This window comes from Phragmites australis, chromosome 20 (genome assembly GCF_958298935.1).
Source record: "Phragmites australis chromosome 20, lpPhrAust1.1, whole genome shotgun sequence".
Lineage (NCBI taxonomy): Eukaryota > Viridiplantae > Streptophyta > Magnoliopsida > Poales > Poaceae > Phragmites > Phragmites australis.
In genome coordinates, this window is record NC_084940.1 from 14,403,719 (window position 1) to 14,420,556 (window position 16,838).

General features: G+C 43.5%; 1 protein-coding gene across 1 annotated transcript; it reads right to left on the reverse strand.

Annotated features, from left to right (window-relative positions):
• Positions 1–392: 392 nt before the first annotated feature.
• Positions 393–1,660, reverse strand: LOC133902290 (zinc finger protein WIP6-like). Its single transcript, XM_062343896.1, has 2 exons — positions 1,024–1,660; positions 393–893 (listed from the first exon to the last, which is right to left on the reverse strand). Exons 1-2 carry the CDS (start codon positions 1,558–1,560, stop codon positions 393–395), a joined length of 1,038 nt encoding a protein of 345 aa, XP_062199880.1. The 5' UTR covers positions 1,561–1,660.
• Positions 1,661–16,838: the final 15,178 nt, after the last annotated feature.

The following is a 16,838-nucleotide window of genomic DNA, read 5'->3' on the forward strand; positions in this document are numbered from 1 at the left end:
CACCCTCTCTCTCTAGCTCTTTTTCACTCTTGACATGCACGAGACACTATGAAACAGCGGTCGAACTTTGGACTCAGATAAAGACAACACGACTGGTACAAGAAATGACCATGATACCGTACACAAACTAAACTCTCTCTCACACACACACGAACCTGATCGGCATCTGTCTGACCGTACGGCATCAAGCTAGTACGTACGACCTTGACACATGTGATTAATGGAGTTTGCACTAGTGTATTAGTAGTGCAGTAATGCATTGCCATGCAAAAACTGCAAGCGCAAAGCATCACGTCGACACCTACTCGATCATGGAATACTGCAACTAAGCTAGCAATTAAAAGGTGAAGTACTAGCAAGTGAACGAAGTAAAGAACTAAGAGGCAAGCAATCTAGACCACGACCATGTCGCTGGGGTCGCCGGCGTTTCCGTTGTCGTCCATCTGGTCGGCGTCGTCGTGGTCCTCGTCCTCATCCTCGTCGTCCTCGATGGTGACGGACTCGATGATGTGCGGCGCGTGGCCGCCGCCGAAGGACCGGACATGGTCCTTGAGAGAGCGCTTGTGCTTGAAGTCGGAGCCGCAGACGCAGAACCACAGCTTGCCGCAGTTCTTCTCGTGCGTGCGCCAGTCGCCGCGCACGGCGAACCGCTTGCCGCAGCGGCGGCACGCGTACGGCCGCGCCCCGTGCTTGCGCCGGTAGTGCGTCTGCAGCGTGCGGAAGTCCTTGAGCGGCCGCGCCCGTGGGTGCTCGATGTTGTTGCGACACCCCTCCGCGCAGCAGTAGCATGGCAGGCGCATCAGCGACGCCGGCGGCGCCGTACCAACCGTGATCGCGCCTCGCAGGGACTCTGAACCCTTCCGGTACTGAGACCCGTGCCCCCACATATGCATCTGCTTATTGCACACATCAGAAACACACAAATGTTCAAGAATTAGCACGTTACAATTTAAATGTGCAATTAGGGTAGGTAAGTTAAATATGTCAAGGGCTCAGAGCTAAACAGATCTAGCTAGCATATACCTGCATGTTGTTGAAGCGATTGAAAGTCTTGTTGCAGACGGCGCAGGAGAACTGCGTCGAGCCGACGAGGATCTCGGCTGCGGAGGGGATCCAGTACTGGCTTGGCACCTGGCTCCCGCCCGGCGTCACGGTCGTCACTGTCGGCGGCACCGCTGGCACGGCAAAGCCTCCGCCGCAGGAAGCGGCGTTGCTGCTGGGAGGGGCTATGGAGAGCGATATGGACACCTCAGGGTCCTGTTCATGTAACAAGAAGCTACTGTGGCTGCTGCTGCTGCTCCCTCCCCCGCCGCCACCATTGTAATGGCCATGGTTAAGCCAAGGATAGGAAGCAGGGGCGGTGGCGTGGGTGGTGGTGGTGGAGATAGAGTGAGACAAGCACGCCGACGACGACGCGGCGCTGTGGCCTGGAGGCCAGAGGGAGAGGAGAAGCATGGACTGGTCGTCGTCCTCCTCGCCGTGGCCGTGCTTGGTTGGAACGGCGGCGGTGTGGTGCTGGTACGGGTGTGGGTACGGGTGCATGGCTCTGTAGCTGTGCATGACTCTCCACTGAGCTGCGAGAGATTCAGTGGAGACTTGAGGGCAAATGAGCGGAGGAACAAGTGTTGGAGGAAAGGAGGTCTAGCTAGAGCTTGCTCTGCGCCTGTGTGATTGGTGGTCTGCTGGTTGGAGGAGGGCGGTTTATATAGCGCGCGCAGAGAGAGAGAGAGAGAGAGAGAGAGAGAGAGAGAGAGAGAGAGAGAGAGAGAGAGAGAGAGAGAGAGAGAGAGAGAGAGAGAGAGAGGCATAGGCATGGTGAATGATTGGTTAGTAGTGTAGTGGGGTAAGGTAGGGGGTTCGCACGTGCAACGTAGTACGTACATACCCTACCATACTTCATACATGTAGGTTAGCTATGCAACTTTAATTTTATATATGATCCATGCAGCTTATTAGTTAGGTTATTTTTGTTTCACATGAAGCCGCAAATATTCTTTCACAAGAATCATGTAAGTTGCAACATAATATATAGTTCTTCTGTATTGTTTATCTGTATCAGTTGGACATTTTCGGACAGTTGGATGCAAAGATGCCACAAATTACTTCCTCAATGCCTTTCCTTCCCTCAACGAAACCTCTACAAGCAAATATGTACTCCCTCCGTTTAGAAATAGTAGGCGTATTTTTTTTCTCGATCTTCAAAATTGATTTTTGACTAAGATTTTCTCACAAAATATATCATTTATAGCTACAAAATATATACAGTGTGAAATCATTTTGAATTGTGAACCTAGCTGTATAATTTTTATACACTAAACATTCTTATAATTTGATTAAATGTTAGTCAAAGTACAAAAAGTTTAACTTTTTCAAAAAGAAATACGCCTACTATTTCTGAACGGAGGGAGTATATGTTAGTGCACATTTTCGAGTGATTCTCTCTCAATTTATCAAATGGATGCGCCACCACTACCAACCATGCATCACCGTATCGTCTTCCTTCCCTTGCCATCAAGACTCCCTTTTCCTCGCTATTGGCTGTTGCCTAATCCAGGGGCAGAGCTACAAATGGACTGGGCGTCGGGCTGAGCTAGTTAATACGTCCATAATCTCTTTGTAAGTTCAATATTTGTATATTTTTCAAGTGGATTTCCATTGTTGTTTTGGCCCGAGACCAGGGCTGGAGAACAGGCAACATGGGGCCTGTATTTGCCACCGGCCTCATCGAACATCCCCATTATCGCCGTTGCCGTCACCTCACTAGTAACCATAGAGGTTTGTCTATTCCACGCCACAAACAACTAAAATGCCCTAATCTACAATGAAAGATGCATCGTATATTCGACACACAAGTGGTAATGTGAGCCTAAGTTAGTAGCATTTCTTGTGATGGAAGGCCAACAAAATGTGGTGCGCGGCATTTGATGGAGGTTGGTGAATAGAAATCGTAAATTCAGAGAGTCCGACTGTAACCCCTTAAAATTAAGTGCGATTCTACCCTCGCTTATTTTCTCCTCTTGTTCCAGTCAATGAATCTAGCTGTCCGATTTGCATCGAGCAGTAATCATGTGATATATGTATCTTCTACTTCCTCCGTCTCTGCACTGAGCTTTTTCCACATCCGTCCCTGCGTCGGTCGAGTCAGCCCGTTCCCACTCCTCGTTGGCTTCCTCTAGTCTCCAGCGACATCGTCCCCTCACTGGATCTGCACCCACCACCCGTCGTCGTGCTATCCTAGTGTCACCATAGCCTCCACCCCAACACTACCCAATCAGTGGTCCTTTGCCGTCTGTAGCTGGAGGCATTCTGACCACATTGTTGCCCCACCCCAGTCTCTACCATCACCTTCAGATCGGCTTGCTGCCCTAGCCACCTTCTAAGCCTAGGGAATAGCATTGGTGACCTCAAAAATACCATCAACCAAACATCGACTGATCGAGTGGATCAACAAGTTTAGTAGTCACACTACTACAAAATATGCCATAAATAGCCACTAAAAATGTATACTACTGGTTCTTAACCTCCCGCGCCCGAACAGTGATTGAGCCATTAAGAACCGGTATTGAAACCAACTATCAGTGCCGGTTCGTATTACAAATTAGCACCGATACATCAATATTAGTACCAGTTATAACCATGAACCGCCACTGAAGTTAAGCCCAGACCCAAAATTTGCCTCCAATGCAATTTTGGCTCTCGTCCTCCATTCTCACATCCGGCTACAGCTTATCTCTTCTCACTCTATCTCTCCCTTATCTCTTTCCTCTACCACAAGCTTCTCTCTCCCTTATCTCTTTCCTCTACCACAAGCCTCTCTCTCCCTTATCTCTTTTGCTCCCACCGCCCCTCACTTTGTCAGGTGCAGAGCTCCCTCACTGGCCACCGTCCCTCCCTCCCTGGGCTCCCGGGCCTGGCCGCCCTTCCCTTCCTTCCCGAGCTCCCTCCGGTCCTCGGCTACCATCCCTTCCTCCCTGGGATCCCTCCCCTGCTACCATCCACGGTGGCGCCTTGACGAGGACCCCAGGGAAGAAGGCCCACCTCACCACATCAGGACGTTTCGTCGCCCACAACCGGGGCGGCTGTTGTCACTCCATCAACTTCCACACGCCTCTATCAGCAAGGATCCGTAGGAGCATGTGTCGTGGTGGTGATGGGATCCCGGGTGAAGGGACGGCGGCTGGGGAGGGAGCTCGGAGGCACTCCATCAGGTGTAGAGCTTGGCGGCGGGCGAGGAGACGATGACGAAGCAACAGCGTGTGCTAGAGTCCATCGTCACGATGATCCCCAGTGAGGCGCTGGCGTATGACGTCGGCATTGCGAAGGCTGTGCTGGGGTACTTCTTGGCACAGTTTAGTGGTCGGCACTGCCTGACGAACGGCAGCGCGGGCAGCAGTGGCGGCGGTGGCACGATGGGACCGTGCGGAGCAGTGTGTGCGGCGTGACGGGTTTGTGCTGGAGCACTTCTTGGCGGCAGTGGCGACGTAGGCGTGTGCGGAGAGCTACACGATGGCAAGTGGCGTGGCAGCAGGCTCAAGCGACTTCGACTCGAGTGGCTTCGGCTCAGCGAGCAGCTCGAGCTCACTTTTTTTTGTTCTCCAGAAACGGCTTCACTACTGGTTGTGAACCACTGCCGAGTATTCACTACCAGAAGCAAAACCGGCAGTGAAGGCGCTTTAGACCCGGCAATATTAGATGTTTCTGTAGTAGTGTCAATTGAAATTTAGAGAGATTGTTAAGTTAATGTTCAATATGTTGTGTGACTATAGTAACTTTGTTGCATTTTAGGATAAAGGAACTATGCTTGCTTATGACACTTTAACCAGTTATGTCTGTTTCACATAAGGAGGTTCTGCCGGTAGTAGTAAGTTTTGCAGGAGGTAGGCGATGGAGGCATTAGGGCAGGAGGGGACAAGGGACCTGCATATATACTTGGGGTTAGCAACAGCACATAACACATGCGTGGGACCATCTGCATGGCATGCATGCATGGGCCCTGCCTGCCCCCCTGCACCCCTCTCTCTCGAGTGCTCAGACCTAAGATGGGCCCCGTCAGTGTGGATAGCACGACTCCCGAGGACGTGGTACGCCACAGTCACGCATCACCATTCACCTCGTTCTCTCTTCTCTCCGCTCTCACTCGACAGATGCTTTTCTTTTTCCATGTTTCACCTCCTCTTTTTCTGGGTGTATTCCCTCCCCTGCCACTGTTTCCTCTCACTCTCTCAGCATGATGGTCATGCAAATGCGTGCCCGGATAATAAGCCCGTTACTACGTTACATGCAGCATTAAATACATTTTGGCATGTATATCTAAGAGTGCTACTTCTCTCTCGATCATAAATATATAATTTTGATTAGTATTTTTTACTAAAATTTGATTACTATGGTCTTCTATTATAATTTTGGTATTTATGTATTATTTTAGATAATACATGGTCTTCAATTATAATTTTGATTACTATTTTTATTAAAATATACTCCCTCCGATTGCAAATGTAGTTCGTTTTAGATTTATGCACAAAGATTAAGAAACTAGATCAAATGACCTTGTTGCCTTTTATTTATTCTGTATTGGAAAAGATAATTTATTCATTTGTGAGAGTGATAGTATAAATTAAACAAGGGCAAGAAGGGAATAAAAGAGAAAAAAGTGCATAGAAGTTTGAGAATGACTTATATTTAGAGAATAGTTGAGGAGGCTAAAACGACCTACATTTGCAATCAGAGTGAGTATTTATAAAATTAATTTAATTTATGAAATTATGATAATATTTTTCAAGACAAATCTATACATATAATTTTAAAGTTTTCAAACTAGATATTTTGAAATATATTGTCAATTAAAGTTTTAAAAGTTTGATCGAATATATTTCAAAACGACATATATTTATGATCAGTAGAATACTTCTGTAATGTATATACAACCAACAGAAGCCAGCTCAGTGTTGTGTATATACAAATATATAACGTAGGAACCAAGGTAGTAAGTAGTCAGCTTCACTGACGTCTAGGCAGTGCTGAACCGTGCTCAAAATTTTTGGTGGAACTGAATTTACCTAAAAACAAATTTTATAGAACCCTATTCAGAAAGATCCATGTGAAACACTATCTATTTTCTGATCCAACAACTGAATTGAGAAGGAAAGAAAGAGAGTGGACACATATCATCACAAAAGAAGAGATAATTTATAGGACTGAATCCTATAAAATTTGCTTTCATTTACCTCGGCTTTGGACGGTGCGACTGCGGCTATTGAACCACTCCTATGAACGCAGCTGTCCGACCTGGCCCACTCTCAATATCACAGTTATGTTGATGAGTGGGCCTGTTGTAAATACTGATGTTGTTGATTTGACGCAGGGCTAGATTTGACGCAACCTAGACAGAGCGCAGTTGCTAATATCCCTTCAAGTGTTTTCTTTCCCCAGGTGCCAGCACCAGAGGATGAAGTCATGGACGGCACCGTTGGGCATTGTTCCATCCCACAGCATTAAATGCGACGGGATAGAACTTTGTAGGCCGACACGGTGGTGCACGACGGATGGGACGTTGTTAGCAGCCCGACCACGCAAGTGGACGGGGTCAGTGCAGAAGGGCACTGTCCCGTTCCGTAGCATTAAATGCTATGGGATAGAACTTTGCAGGCCGACACAGCGGCACACGGCAGATAGGACGTTGTCAGCAGCCCGACCATGCAAGTGGACAGGGTCGGCACAGAAGGGCATTGCCCCGTCTTGTAGCATTAAATGCTGTGGGATAAAACTTTGCAGGTCAACACGGTGGCACACGGAAAATGAGACGTTGTCAGTAGCCCGACCACTTAAGTGGACGGGGTCGGCACAGAAGGGTTCTGTCCTGTCCCGTAGCATTAAATGCTATGGGATAGAACTTTGCAGGCCGGTATGGCGACATACGGTGGATGGGACGTTATCAACAGCCCGACCAAGTAAGTGGATGGAGTCAGCACAAAAGGACCTTGTCCTATCTCGTGGCATTAAACGCACGACAACTAGACACATGGTGCCTTCAGAGCATGTGGGCATACTTGGTCCTCCATAATGATGGTTTGGATTAGATATTAAGATGTGCAGAGGCCTTTCTGTTTGTACCAACATGTAAGTGCTCTCCTCGCTACTATATAAATGGAAGAGGGCCTCGTTCCTAGGGGGACGAGCAAAAAAATATCATCTTTAATCAACTGAGATCCTTCATAACACACATAGGACGTAGAACTATTATTCTCTAAGAGGCCCGAACCTATATAAGTCCTTGTGTCCCTAGTACACCGGACACATACACACACCCATTTTCTGAAACACCGTCCACGCACCTACTATCCAACATACCCTAGAATCACTATCAGGGATTTACTCTCGACAATTATAAAAGGTATTATCTCTTATGACCATACTTCTCCCCATATTATTTGCATTTGGGAGTTGAGTGGTTTATTAGGTACCCCCACTCTTTCTGGCGCATTGAATGCAGGGATATGATTTAGCGACACCTTTATTATTAGTAAATGCATCTTGCAGATAATTTACAATGTGTTATAAATTTTTTATGAATCTTTGAACTTCTTATTCAGATTGTTTAGTGCATGGATCGAACTGAATGTCCATATTGAAGGACTGGATGTATGTGGCATTCTAGTTTATTTTTTGGCATTCTTTGTGGTACTTTTGATCTCCCCCTAATGCCTGAAAATTATCCTCATTAGCATATTAGGCTGTGAATAGGTCCCCTATTAGGGGTACGAGGTATCTCATGATTGACGAAAAAATATACCTCATATATATCCCTAATTTCCTGTGAGGGCCCATTGATATACATTGTGGTGGTGATATTGGTACATATGCAATGTAACCGAATTATCGTAGATGGAAAATACTTATTTGATTTTCATGTACTTAACTACAACGGGGAAGCTATATAATATGCAATTGGTCTTATTTGAATTAAATTTGTGGTGTGTAAGACCACATGATTTCCAACATGAGGTTGATAAATTACAATTATGAAGCAATGGTTGTGCAATTCATTTAATTATCTTGCTGAGATATTTAGCTAGACCATTTTGAGCATGTACACTAATGTACTCAATGCTCCAAATTAATGCATACAGCCATACAATAATCATTGAAGACCTATGAATTGAATCCAATGGCATTATCCATTCTCATGAATTTTATCCTGTGTTTAGGATAGTTTGTTCATGATTTGATAATTTGAGCATAAATTTGTAGATGCATATGTGAGCATCATAAAGTACCTTAATGGTCCACATATATGTCCTCGAATGTGTTCAAGAAAATTGAGTGGTTGCTTTTAAATTTTAAGGTAAGAGGATCTTAAAATTAATTTTTCTGTGGCACATGCAATGCACATGAAATCTGAGGATTTTAGGAATATTGTAACATTGCTGTTGTGACCAATAGAATTGATGATATTTTTCTTTTCATCCTTAAACTAGGATGACCAATGGTGATCTTACCAAGTCTTGAATTTAATCAAGATTCTGAAAAATCATCTTGAATGTAATATGTGGTACGAGATTACTTGTTAGATGAAAAATGATACAATTCAGATGAAAAATGTAGGAATTTATGCAAGCATTTGCTTGTCATATCCGTTATGGTGATGAAGAAATATTCATCGTTGTTGTCATTATGAGTTTCCAATGGAAAACATTTTGACGGATATCTTTGTAATTTAGCAGGGTATGTGTAAAATCATGATACATTAGTGTATCCTTGAATATTATTTTGAGTACCTATAAGGAGAGTGATTATGACTCAGGCAGAATCGACAATCAATGCATCACGTCTAGCGACGACCATAATACTTCTTTGCTTCTTGTTAAGAGTATGGAAATACTTTGTCTTCTTTAATATTGTATTAGTGGTATAATTGTCCACTAAACATATTGCCTCTTTCATCTGATTTTTCTTGTAAAATCTATATAGAGTAAACTCATATATAAAATTCATATCAATAGTATCTTTTGGAGGTACAAATAATGACAACAATCAAATTACAACATTTAGTAGTACTGAGATAGTCTTATAACCATTCTTGAGAATTTAGGAGACTAATTGAGGTCTCAAACATGTCTTGAGAATTATATTTCACAAGTATTTTATTTTTATTGAGGAAGTCATCCAGTTTCTTACTAGATCATGTTGTTGCTATGCTCTTAAGGAACATATTGAGAACAACTTGTTTCCATATTATTTTTGATTTGTATGTTTGAAGTGAGCTTCAAACTTATCCCCTTGAACTTATTTTTCTTTTCCAACAGATTTGAGGTGTAGATCAACCAAATGTTTAGGGGTACGATATTTCATGGTACGGTAATTCGTACAACCAAACATATGAAAAACTTGTGAGTAGTTCATACGAAAGTCATTTGATTTGGAAATACAGATAAAAGTCACTAAAGAATTGAAATTATGAATTCCAAAGTAAATCACAACATGTATAGTGTAAAGTCGCTCTATGACTAAACATTCGGATAAAATATGGTAGAACTGACTGAATGAGTTCCTTCTGCAGAAGAGTTACTCAAATAATGACGAATGCTAATGTGTGTTTATAAAGAAATCATCAAAAGGATTTTATATCATCTTAGTGTATATAGACGATCTCAATATCATCGTAAATGCACAATACACACCATCATCTTAAGACGGAATTTGAAATGAAATATTTGGGTAAAACCAAATTTTGCTTAGGTCTACAACTTGAGCATATCCCTCAGGAATACTTGTATACTAGTCTGTATACATCCAAAATATATTGAAGAAAATTCAATATGGATATATCATATCCGTTAAAATATGTATGGTCATTCAATCCCTTGAAATGTATAAAGATCCATTAAAATCTCGGGTTAATGATAAAGAGATATTTAGACCTAAAGTTCCATATCTTAGTACCTTTGGAGCGCTAATGTATCTTGCAAAATTACATCATGTCTGATATTACATTTGCAGATAACTTACTAGCTAAACATAGTGCAACTACAATAAAATATCATTAGGCAAGAGTAAAGGACGGATATCCCTAGATATCTCTAAGGTACAAAACAATATTGGTTTATTCTATTAGAAAAACCAAGACACGACTATGGTTAGATATAGAGATGTTGAACATTTATTTGATCCACATAATGTCATATCATAAACAGACTTTGTAGTATTATATGGTGGAAAAGCCTTCTAATAGAAGTCATCTAAATCATACTCCCATGGCTACTTCCACTAATCATTCTAAAATAATTATTTGAACAATCACATCAATGTGTATGGCTTTACAGAATAATTAAACACATACAAGAATTGTATGGTATTGAATCATTTATCATTATCTATGAAGAAAATGTTGCTTGTATTGCTGAAATGCGTACATATTATACAAAAGGCAATATCACAATAGTATATTGCCTCAATTATTTTATCCTCAAGAATTACAGAAATAGAGGATAAATACTTTGCAAACAATATAATGTGATAATCTTATAGATTTATTTACAAAATCTTTACAACCACATTTATTCCATTCATGGAATTGGTATGAGACGAATTTTTTAAGACATGCAAAGTTTATTGGGGAATAAATCCCTAATACATAACATGTTATGATCCTCAGATCATAAATATTGTACTCTTTTCCTTTATGAGTTTTTCCTATCAAGGTTTCTTATCTAAGAATTTTAATGAGGTAATATCAATATAAGCAGATATGTCACATCATTTTCATCCACTACCACAAAAAGGGTGATCATTGCCGGTTCCAAAACCCTATCACTGCCAGTTCCAAAATCCGTAGTCCTTACTCGGCAATGAAAATCGGTACCTATCACTGAATCGGCAGTGATAGGTGCTCTAGGGAGCATAAAAAGGAAACAAGCTGGCTTGGCTGCCGCCACCACTAGCGCGCTTCACTTCCGTTGCCATGCGATAGCTTAGCCTTACTCCGCTCTACACAAGAAAACATGGTGACATGAAGGCCGCTGCCATAACACCACGGTGACAAGCACACACGACGACACTCGGCCCGTTGCGACGTCGTCGAGGACCCAACCGAACGCCGGGTAGAGCGTCGCTCGCCTCCGCCCTCCTCACCCCTGTCGCTTGCCTCCACCTCCGCCTCCTCCTCATGCTCACCGCTCACCTCCGCCTCCGCCTTTGCCTCCTCCTCACGCCTGCCACCCTAGCTAGATCCATGGCTGGGTCCCCGCCGGATCTCACCGTGGATCTCACGAGGGGAGGAGGCCGGTGGGGAGGGTCAAGGGGAGTTGGCCGGCGGTGTGGGGGGGGGGGGGAGAAGGGGATGGGCTATGATGGGGGGTGGAGGGGGGACGGAGCAGGGACGCTGGCGCGCTTTACCGCCACTCAGGATGGGCTACGGTGGGGGGGGGGGTGTGAGGAGCAGGGCCGGCTGTAGGGGGAGAATGCAAAGAGCGAGAGAGGCGGAGACGAGGAGATAAGTGAGTGAGAGAGCCGGACGTGAAGAGATAAGGGAGGGAGGGAGGGGGAGAGAGAGAGAGAGAGAAGAGAGAGAGAGAGAGAGAGAGAGTCGGATGTGAGGTTGCGAGCCAAAATCCAATTGGAATGGATTTTGGGGACCGGACAACCCATCACTGTCTATTTTTAATAAAAACCGGCAGTGATACGTAATCATCAGTGCTGATTTTTTTTTAAGAACAGGTTGTGATGTTACTTTTCTGTATAAACTGGCAGTGATAACTGTATCTGTGCCATTTTTTGGTGAACCGGTAGTGATGGACTTCCATCTATAACAGATTCTGTAGTAGTGTCCTAATTTTTCTCACTGAACTTTAAGGAGTTTACGATGACATATTACGATTATTTCTCCTCATATTTTCCTCACATGGTTTTTGGAAGAGATTTCATTGTGTTATATATAGATGACCAAATTAATCAAGGAAGAGTGTTATGATACAAATATTAATGATCAATTAGATACTCATTAAGGAGGGATGTCTCTCCAAAGAGAGATATATTGGAAATTGATGTCTCCCCAAAGGGACATGAACTTATCTCTTCATTTTGTAAGTGCCATAAAAGAATCAACAAGATTTCAGTCTCTACTCTCTACTATTTATACTGTTCATTAGAGTTACACTGCAACACACACTATGTATATCCACGAGAGGGCTAGCTTTAGAACCGGCAGGCCTTGACTTGTGGCATCGGTACAGACTGAGTACACGCGTACGCGTGTGTACGTCAACATTGAAGTACGTACCTAGCTACGTGTGATTGTTTGTAGATGTAAGTATGATTGTACCAACGTACGGTGGCAGGTCCATAAAAAAGAAGACTAAATGTTATCACTATATATACACGTCACCGCATGTCTCATTAACTAAGTCATTATCGAGTAATGTTATAGTAAATAATATTATGTCACTACTGCAGAGTATCTAATCATATGGAACCGGCAGCACATGATCGGCATTGATAGTACCGGGGTTTAGAGCCGCTAGTAATGCATAAAAAAATACACGATCTGTGGACTCCCTCCATGGATCCGCTGCTGGGCTCCTACCACATATCGTGCCACTAGGCTCCCCTCGTGGACCCCGCCATCGGATTTCCTCCGCAGATCCCGCCATATCATGCTCCCTCTGTTGGTTGGATCCGCCGCCACACTCCCTTTCAGTGATGAGAGAGAGGGGAAGGGGCCGGAGAAATGCCATAGGAGACATTTGCAAGGGATCATGCAGATTCACTGTCAAAATAGTATCACTGTCATTTTTTTTTCTAAAGTATAAATTGCTAGTGATAGTATTTTTAGTGTCGGTTCTTAGAGAAACAACAATGGATTAGGTTTTTTAATAATGTGTACCCAAACATTTACCATTACCAAGTCAACAATGTACATCGAAAAATAAGAAACAATGACTTAAATTTACAAATAAAGTAACTTCATAGAGAGGTGGTCGTTATTGATCACATATCGAACAGCAAGCAAAATGGCCCAATATATGGCCACAATCACTATATACGCCTATTTCCATTGAGGACTACACAATATTTGGTGTTTCTAACACCAACAAACACACAATTTCTTCTCTTCCTCTCTCCTACACCTCTCCTCTCTCCTCTCTCCTCTCTCCCATCCCTCACCCTCCTAGCAACCCATGGCTTCGGCAACACCACCACCTCCTTGCTGCTTCGCCCCATACCACTGGTCCACTGTAGCCTTAGCCTCCCTCTAAGTGTGAGGGAATGGTGAACTTAGGTCCTAACCTGAACCCCCAACCCTATCCCTATCCCAGACAGGAGAAGGTAATGTGTCATATCAGCGGGAGCACAAATCTTTAAACTCACATGTTTTTGTCTCCATGAAACACGCGTTGTAGCATAACAACTAGCAATATTGATTTTTAATACATCCATTCTCAAATAGATATCATTTAGAGATACATGCAGTCAAATTTTATAAACATTGACCACACACTACCACAGAATATGCAATAGGTAGCGGCTCATCAGTGTTGGTTGTTAATCTCACGCTTGTGAACAATGATTGAGCCTCTAAGAACCGGCACTGATAGTCAGTTTCAGTGCCGGTTCCAGATGGTTTCCATAGTATAAAACCCACCTTCTACCCCAAACTCGACATGAACAGAGCCAACCACCAAGCCTGAGTAGAATAGAGTCGGTTGCCATTTTTACCATCCTTGCAATTGGAGCATTCAAAATTTGGAGAAGTCAAGGTGCTCTAAGGTTAGTAAGATAATCTATATTTCATTTTTAGTTAGATTTACTTGGTAGATTGCTCTAGGGTTGATGCTTGGTGCTTGTTCCATGGTGATGAATTTTGAGATCCAATTGAGATCTAATTTAGGAAAAGTTTACGATTTTGTCATTGTTAGATGTATAGAGATGATCTACATTTCGTTTGTAATTGGATTTTGTTGTTAGATTTCTCTAGGTTTGAATGTAGGTGATTGTTCCTTGATATTGAATTTTGGAAGGAGCAAGAGCTCCAATTGATATCTAATTTAGGAAAAGTTTACAATTTTGTCATTGTTAGATGTATAGAGATGATCTACATTTCATTTGTAATTGGATTATTGGTGTTAAATTTTGGAATGAGCAAAAGCTCCAATTGAGATCGAATTTAAAGAAAGATTGCAATTTTGTCATTGTAGATGATTTAAGGAGTAGATTAAAGTCACATGTAAATAGATGTGGGTGCGTACATTAAAATGTAGCTCCAATTTTCTAGTATATGGATTGTGTATATTTTAAAGTCTTAAGTTTAAAATACTAATCCAATGGATTTCCTCTATTCATCAATCAATGTAGTGAATTTAACACAATTGGTAGAATACTGTGTTGTAGGGATGACACGTCCACCCACGAGTTGCGATAAAATACGACAACCTTTGGAAGGTGGGTCCCCTGACCTGACCAAACTACCAGAAGGAGATTGTAAGAGCCCATTCTCAGGATCTCCTGTATCTCTTATATCAGTCCTTGGATCAAGTAGCTGATACGTACAGTATAATGGTTATAGTATCACAGTCAAACTTTGAACATAAGTATTAAAGTTACAGAGTATAAAAGGTTAGAAACCATAACGTATATATTACAAACCTAGCCGAACGACCAACAAAAGCACAGCAGAAAACAGAACCCAAACCACATGCAGCTAGGGTGCAAACGCGACTCTAGAGACTACTCTTCAACTTCATCTTCACCTCCGGCGTTGGCGGGGTCTGCCTCTTCATCTGAATGACAGCAAGAGTGAGCACGGAAGGCACTCAGCACGCCCTATACTTTTTCAAAGTGTTGATAGATGCATAAATCGGTGATTCAAGGATAAGGCTTTACGGTTTAGTTTTATGCGTAAAGCGGTTTATGCCGGTATGCTATTGTATAATTTATTATTGACTTTAAAGCCATTTTAAGTAGTTTAAAACCGGGAAACAAGCTTATCTGGGGTTTTTTCGGTCCTGGGAGGGGCTACACCTCACTCCACAATGCCTATTATTACATCCGGTGTACCTCTAGTATCACACAGCTTCTGGCGGAGTGATCGAGGAACCTCATCACATGAACATCTAGTTCACACACCCACTCATCAAGACACACGCACCCGTAATCTAGTCATCAGGGTTACTGCTTTCGCATGTCCATGACTGTGGACACTGCTATTCGAATAGATTTACACTTTGCAGAGGTTGTACAACTTTACTCATGCGATATGCTTAGCCTCCAACCGTTGCAAGCGGAGGAGCGAATCATACCGAGATTCTCCAAACACCTTTCCTACCGGGCTTTTCTACGAGACACCCCAAGTACCAGAGACCATGTTCAGAATACCAGATTGGCTATGCCGTCTCTCGAAATATTCAACAGAGGACCAGATGGACACTTGATTTCTCGCTGCTCCCCAGCCACCTAGTATTATTCCCAACCCAGTCCGGTGAAAGAAGAGTCAAGTCCTGCCAATTTAGGATGCATGGTTGCACAGGGGTGGCTAAGCATGACAGTGCAATGACTCGGTCCTTAACCGGCCAGAGCAGGTGTCTTCTGGCAATGAACACCACAAAGGTGACTCAAGCCCCTAGGAGCATCCTCATCCAGAGTACTACTTCACATGTCCCCGCCAAAACAGTTTTCACCCACTTTTACATATCTCCCACCATATCCCACACTATGTAAAGGATTTCACAACCATCACAGAATTCATAACCATCAATGATTCATGGTATATGAGTTAAAATTGACAACAGTAAATCTTATCTCCGAGGAGAAGTGTTTTAAATGCGATGTCTCCGAGGAGACGTATTCCATCCTAAGCATGCTAAATATTAAGGCGTCGCCCATCGTTAATATATTTAACAACAGATATTCCTATGGTGATATGTATTTTGGATGATGACATGTAAGGCATGGCAGTGTTGATAGGATTAACAACTACAAGTAGTTTGAAAGAAAACGCAACATATATAGCACACGCGATAAGTCCGGTTTTAGCTGCTCATGTATATTATTTGAAAACCATAGTTTCAGTATGATGAAGGAAATAGGACTTGCCTTCTCCGAAGTTCTCTTCAAAGTCTTGGTTGTAGTCTAGATCCTCCTCGCTCCAGATGCTTCCTGCGCAGCACTCGCAGAACTCTGGTTAATCTGCAATTGCGACTACGATCAATACCGGCTATACTAGAAAAGAATCAAATAATACCAAATGGAAAACCAAATGAGCCCTAATAGACATCATAATGTGATAGATGAGTAGATCTCGATTTAGATGAATTTCGGTGAAAGAGTCGCGGAAATCGGAGCCAGAACAGAGAAGTTACGGCTCCCGGAAGTTTTAATCTAAATTAAATCAAAAAATACCAAATGGCACTGTTCATGTGTGGGACCCACTGGTGTGGCCCATTGAACAGTACCCGGGCCCACATGAACAGTAGTGGTGGGACCCGCATGAACAGTACTAGTTGGGCCGAGATGGGTCTAGATTGGGCCGAGCTGCACAGTGTTGTGTTGCACAGTGTTGGGCTGGCCCACTGGGGTGCGGCCTTTGAATGGCTAGGCCAGCCTGGCAGGTCGACGACACTCAGGCCGAGCTGTGGCCCACTCGGCCAGGCTGGGTCATGGATTTTCGCCGGCCCACGGCGATTGCTAGCGCAGCGCGAGCGGCGGAGGGGAGGGAAAGGAGTGGCCGGCGGCGAGAAATCTCACGACGGCGCGCTCGGGGAAGCTCGCCGGCGTGGGATTCCGATGGGGTTTCATGACGGGAAATCGACACCGAGCTTCTTCACGGAACAGTGAATGTAGTGAGGAGC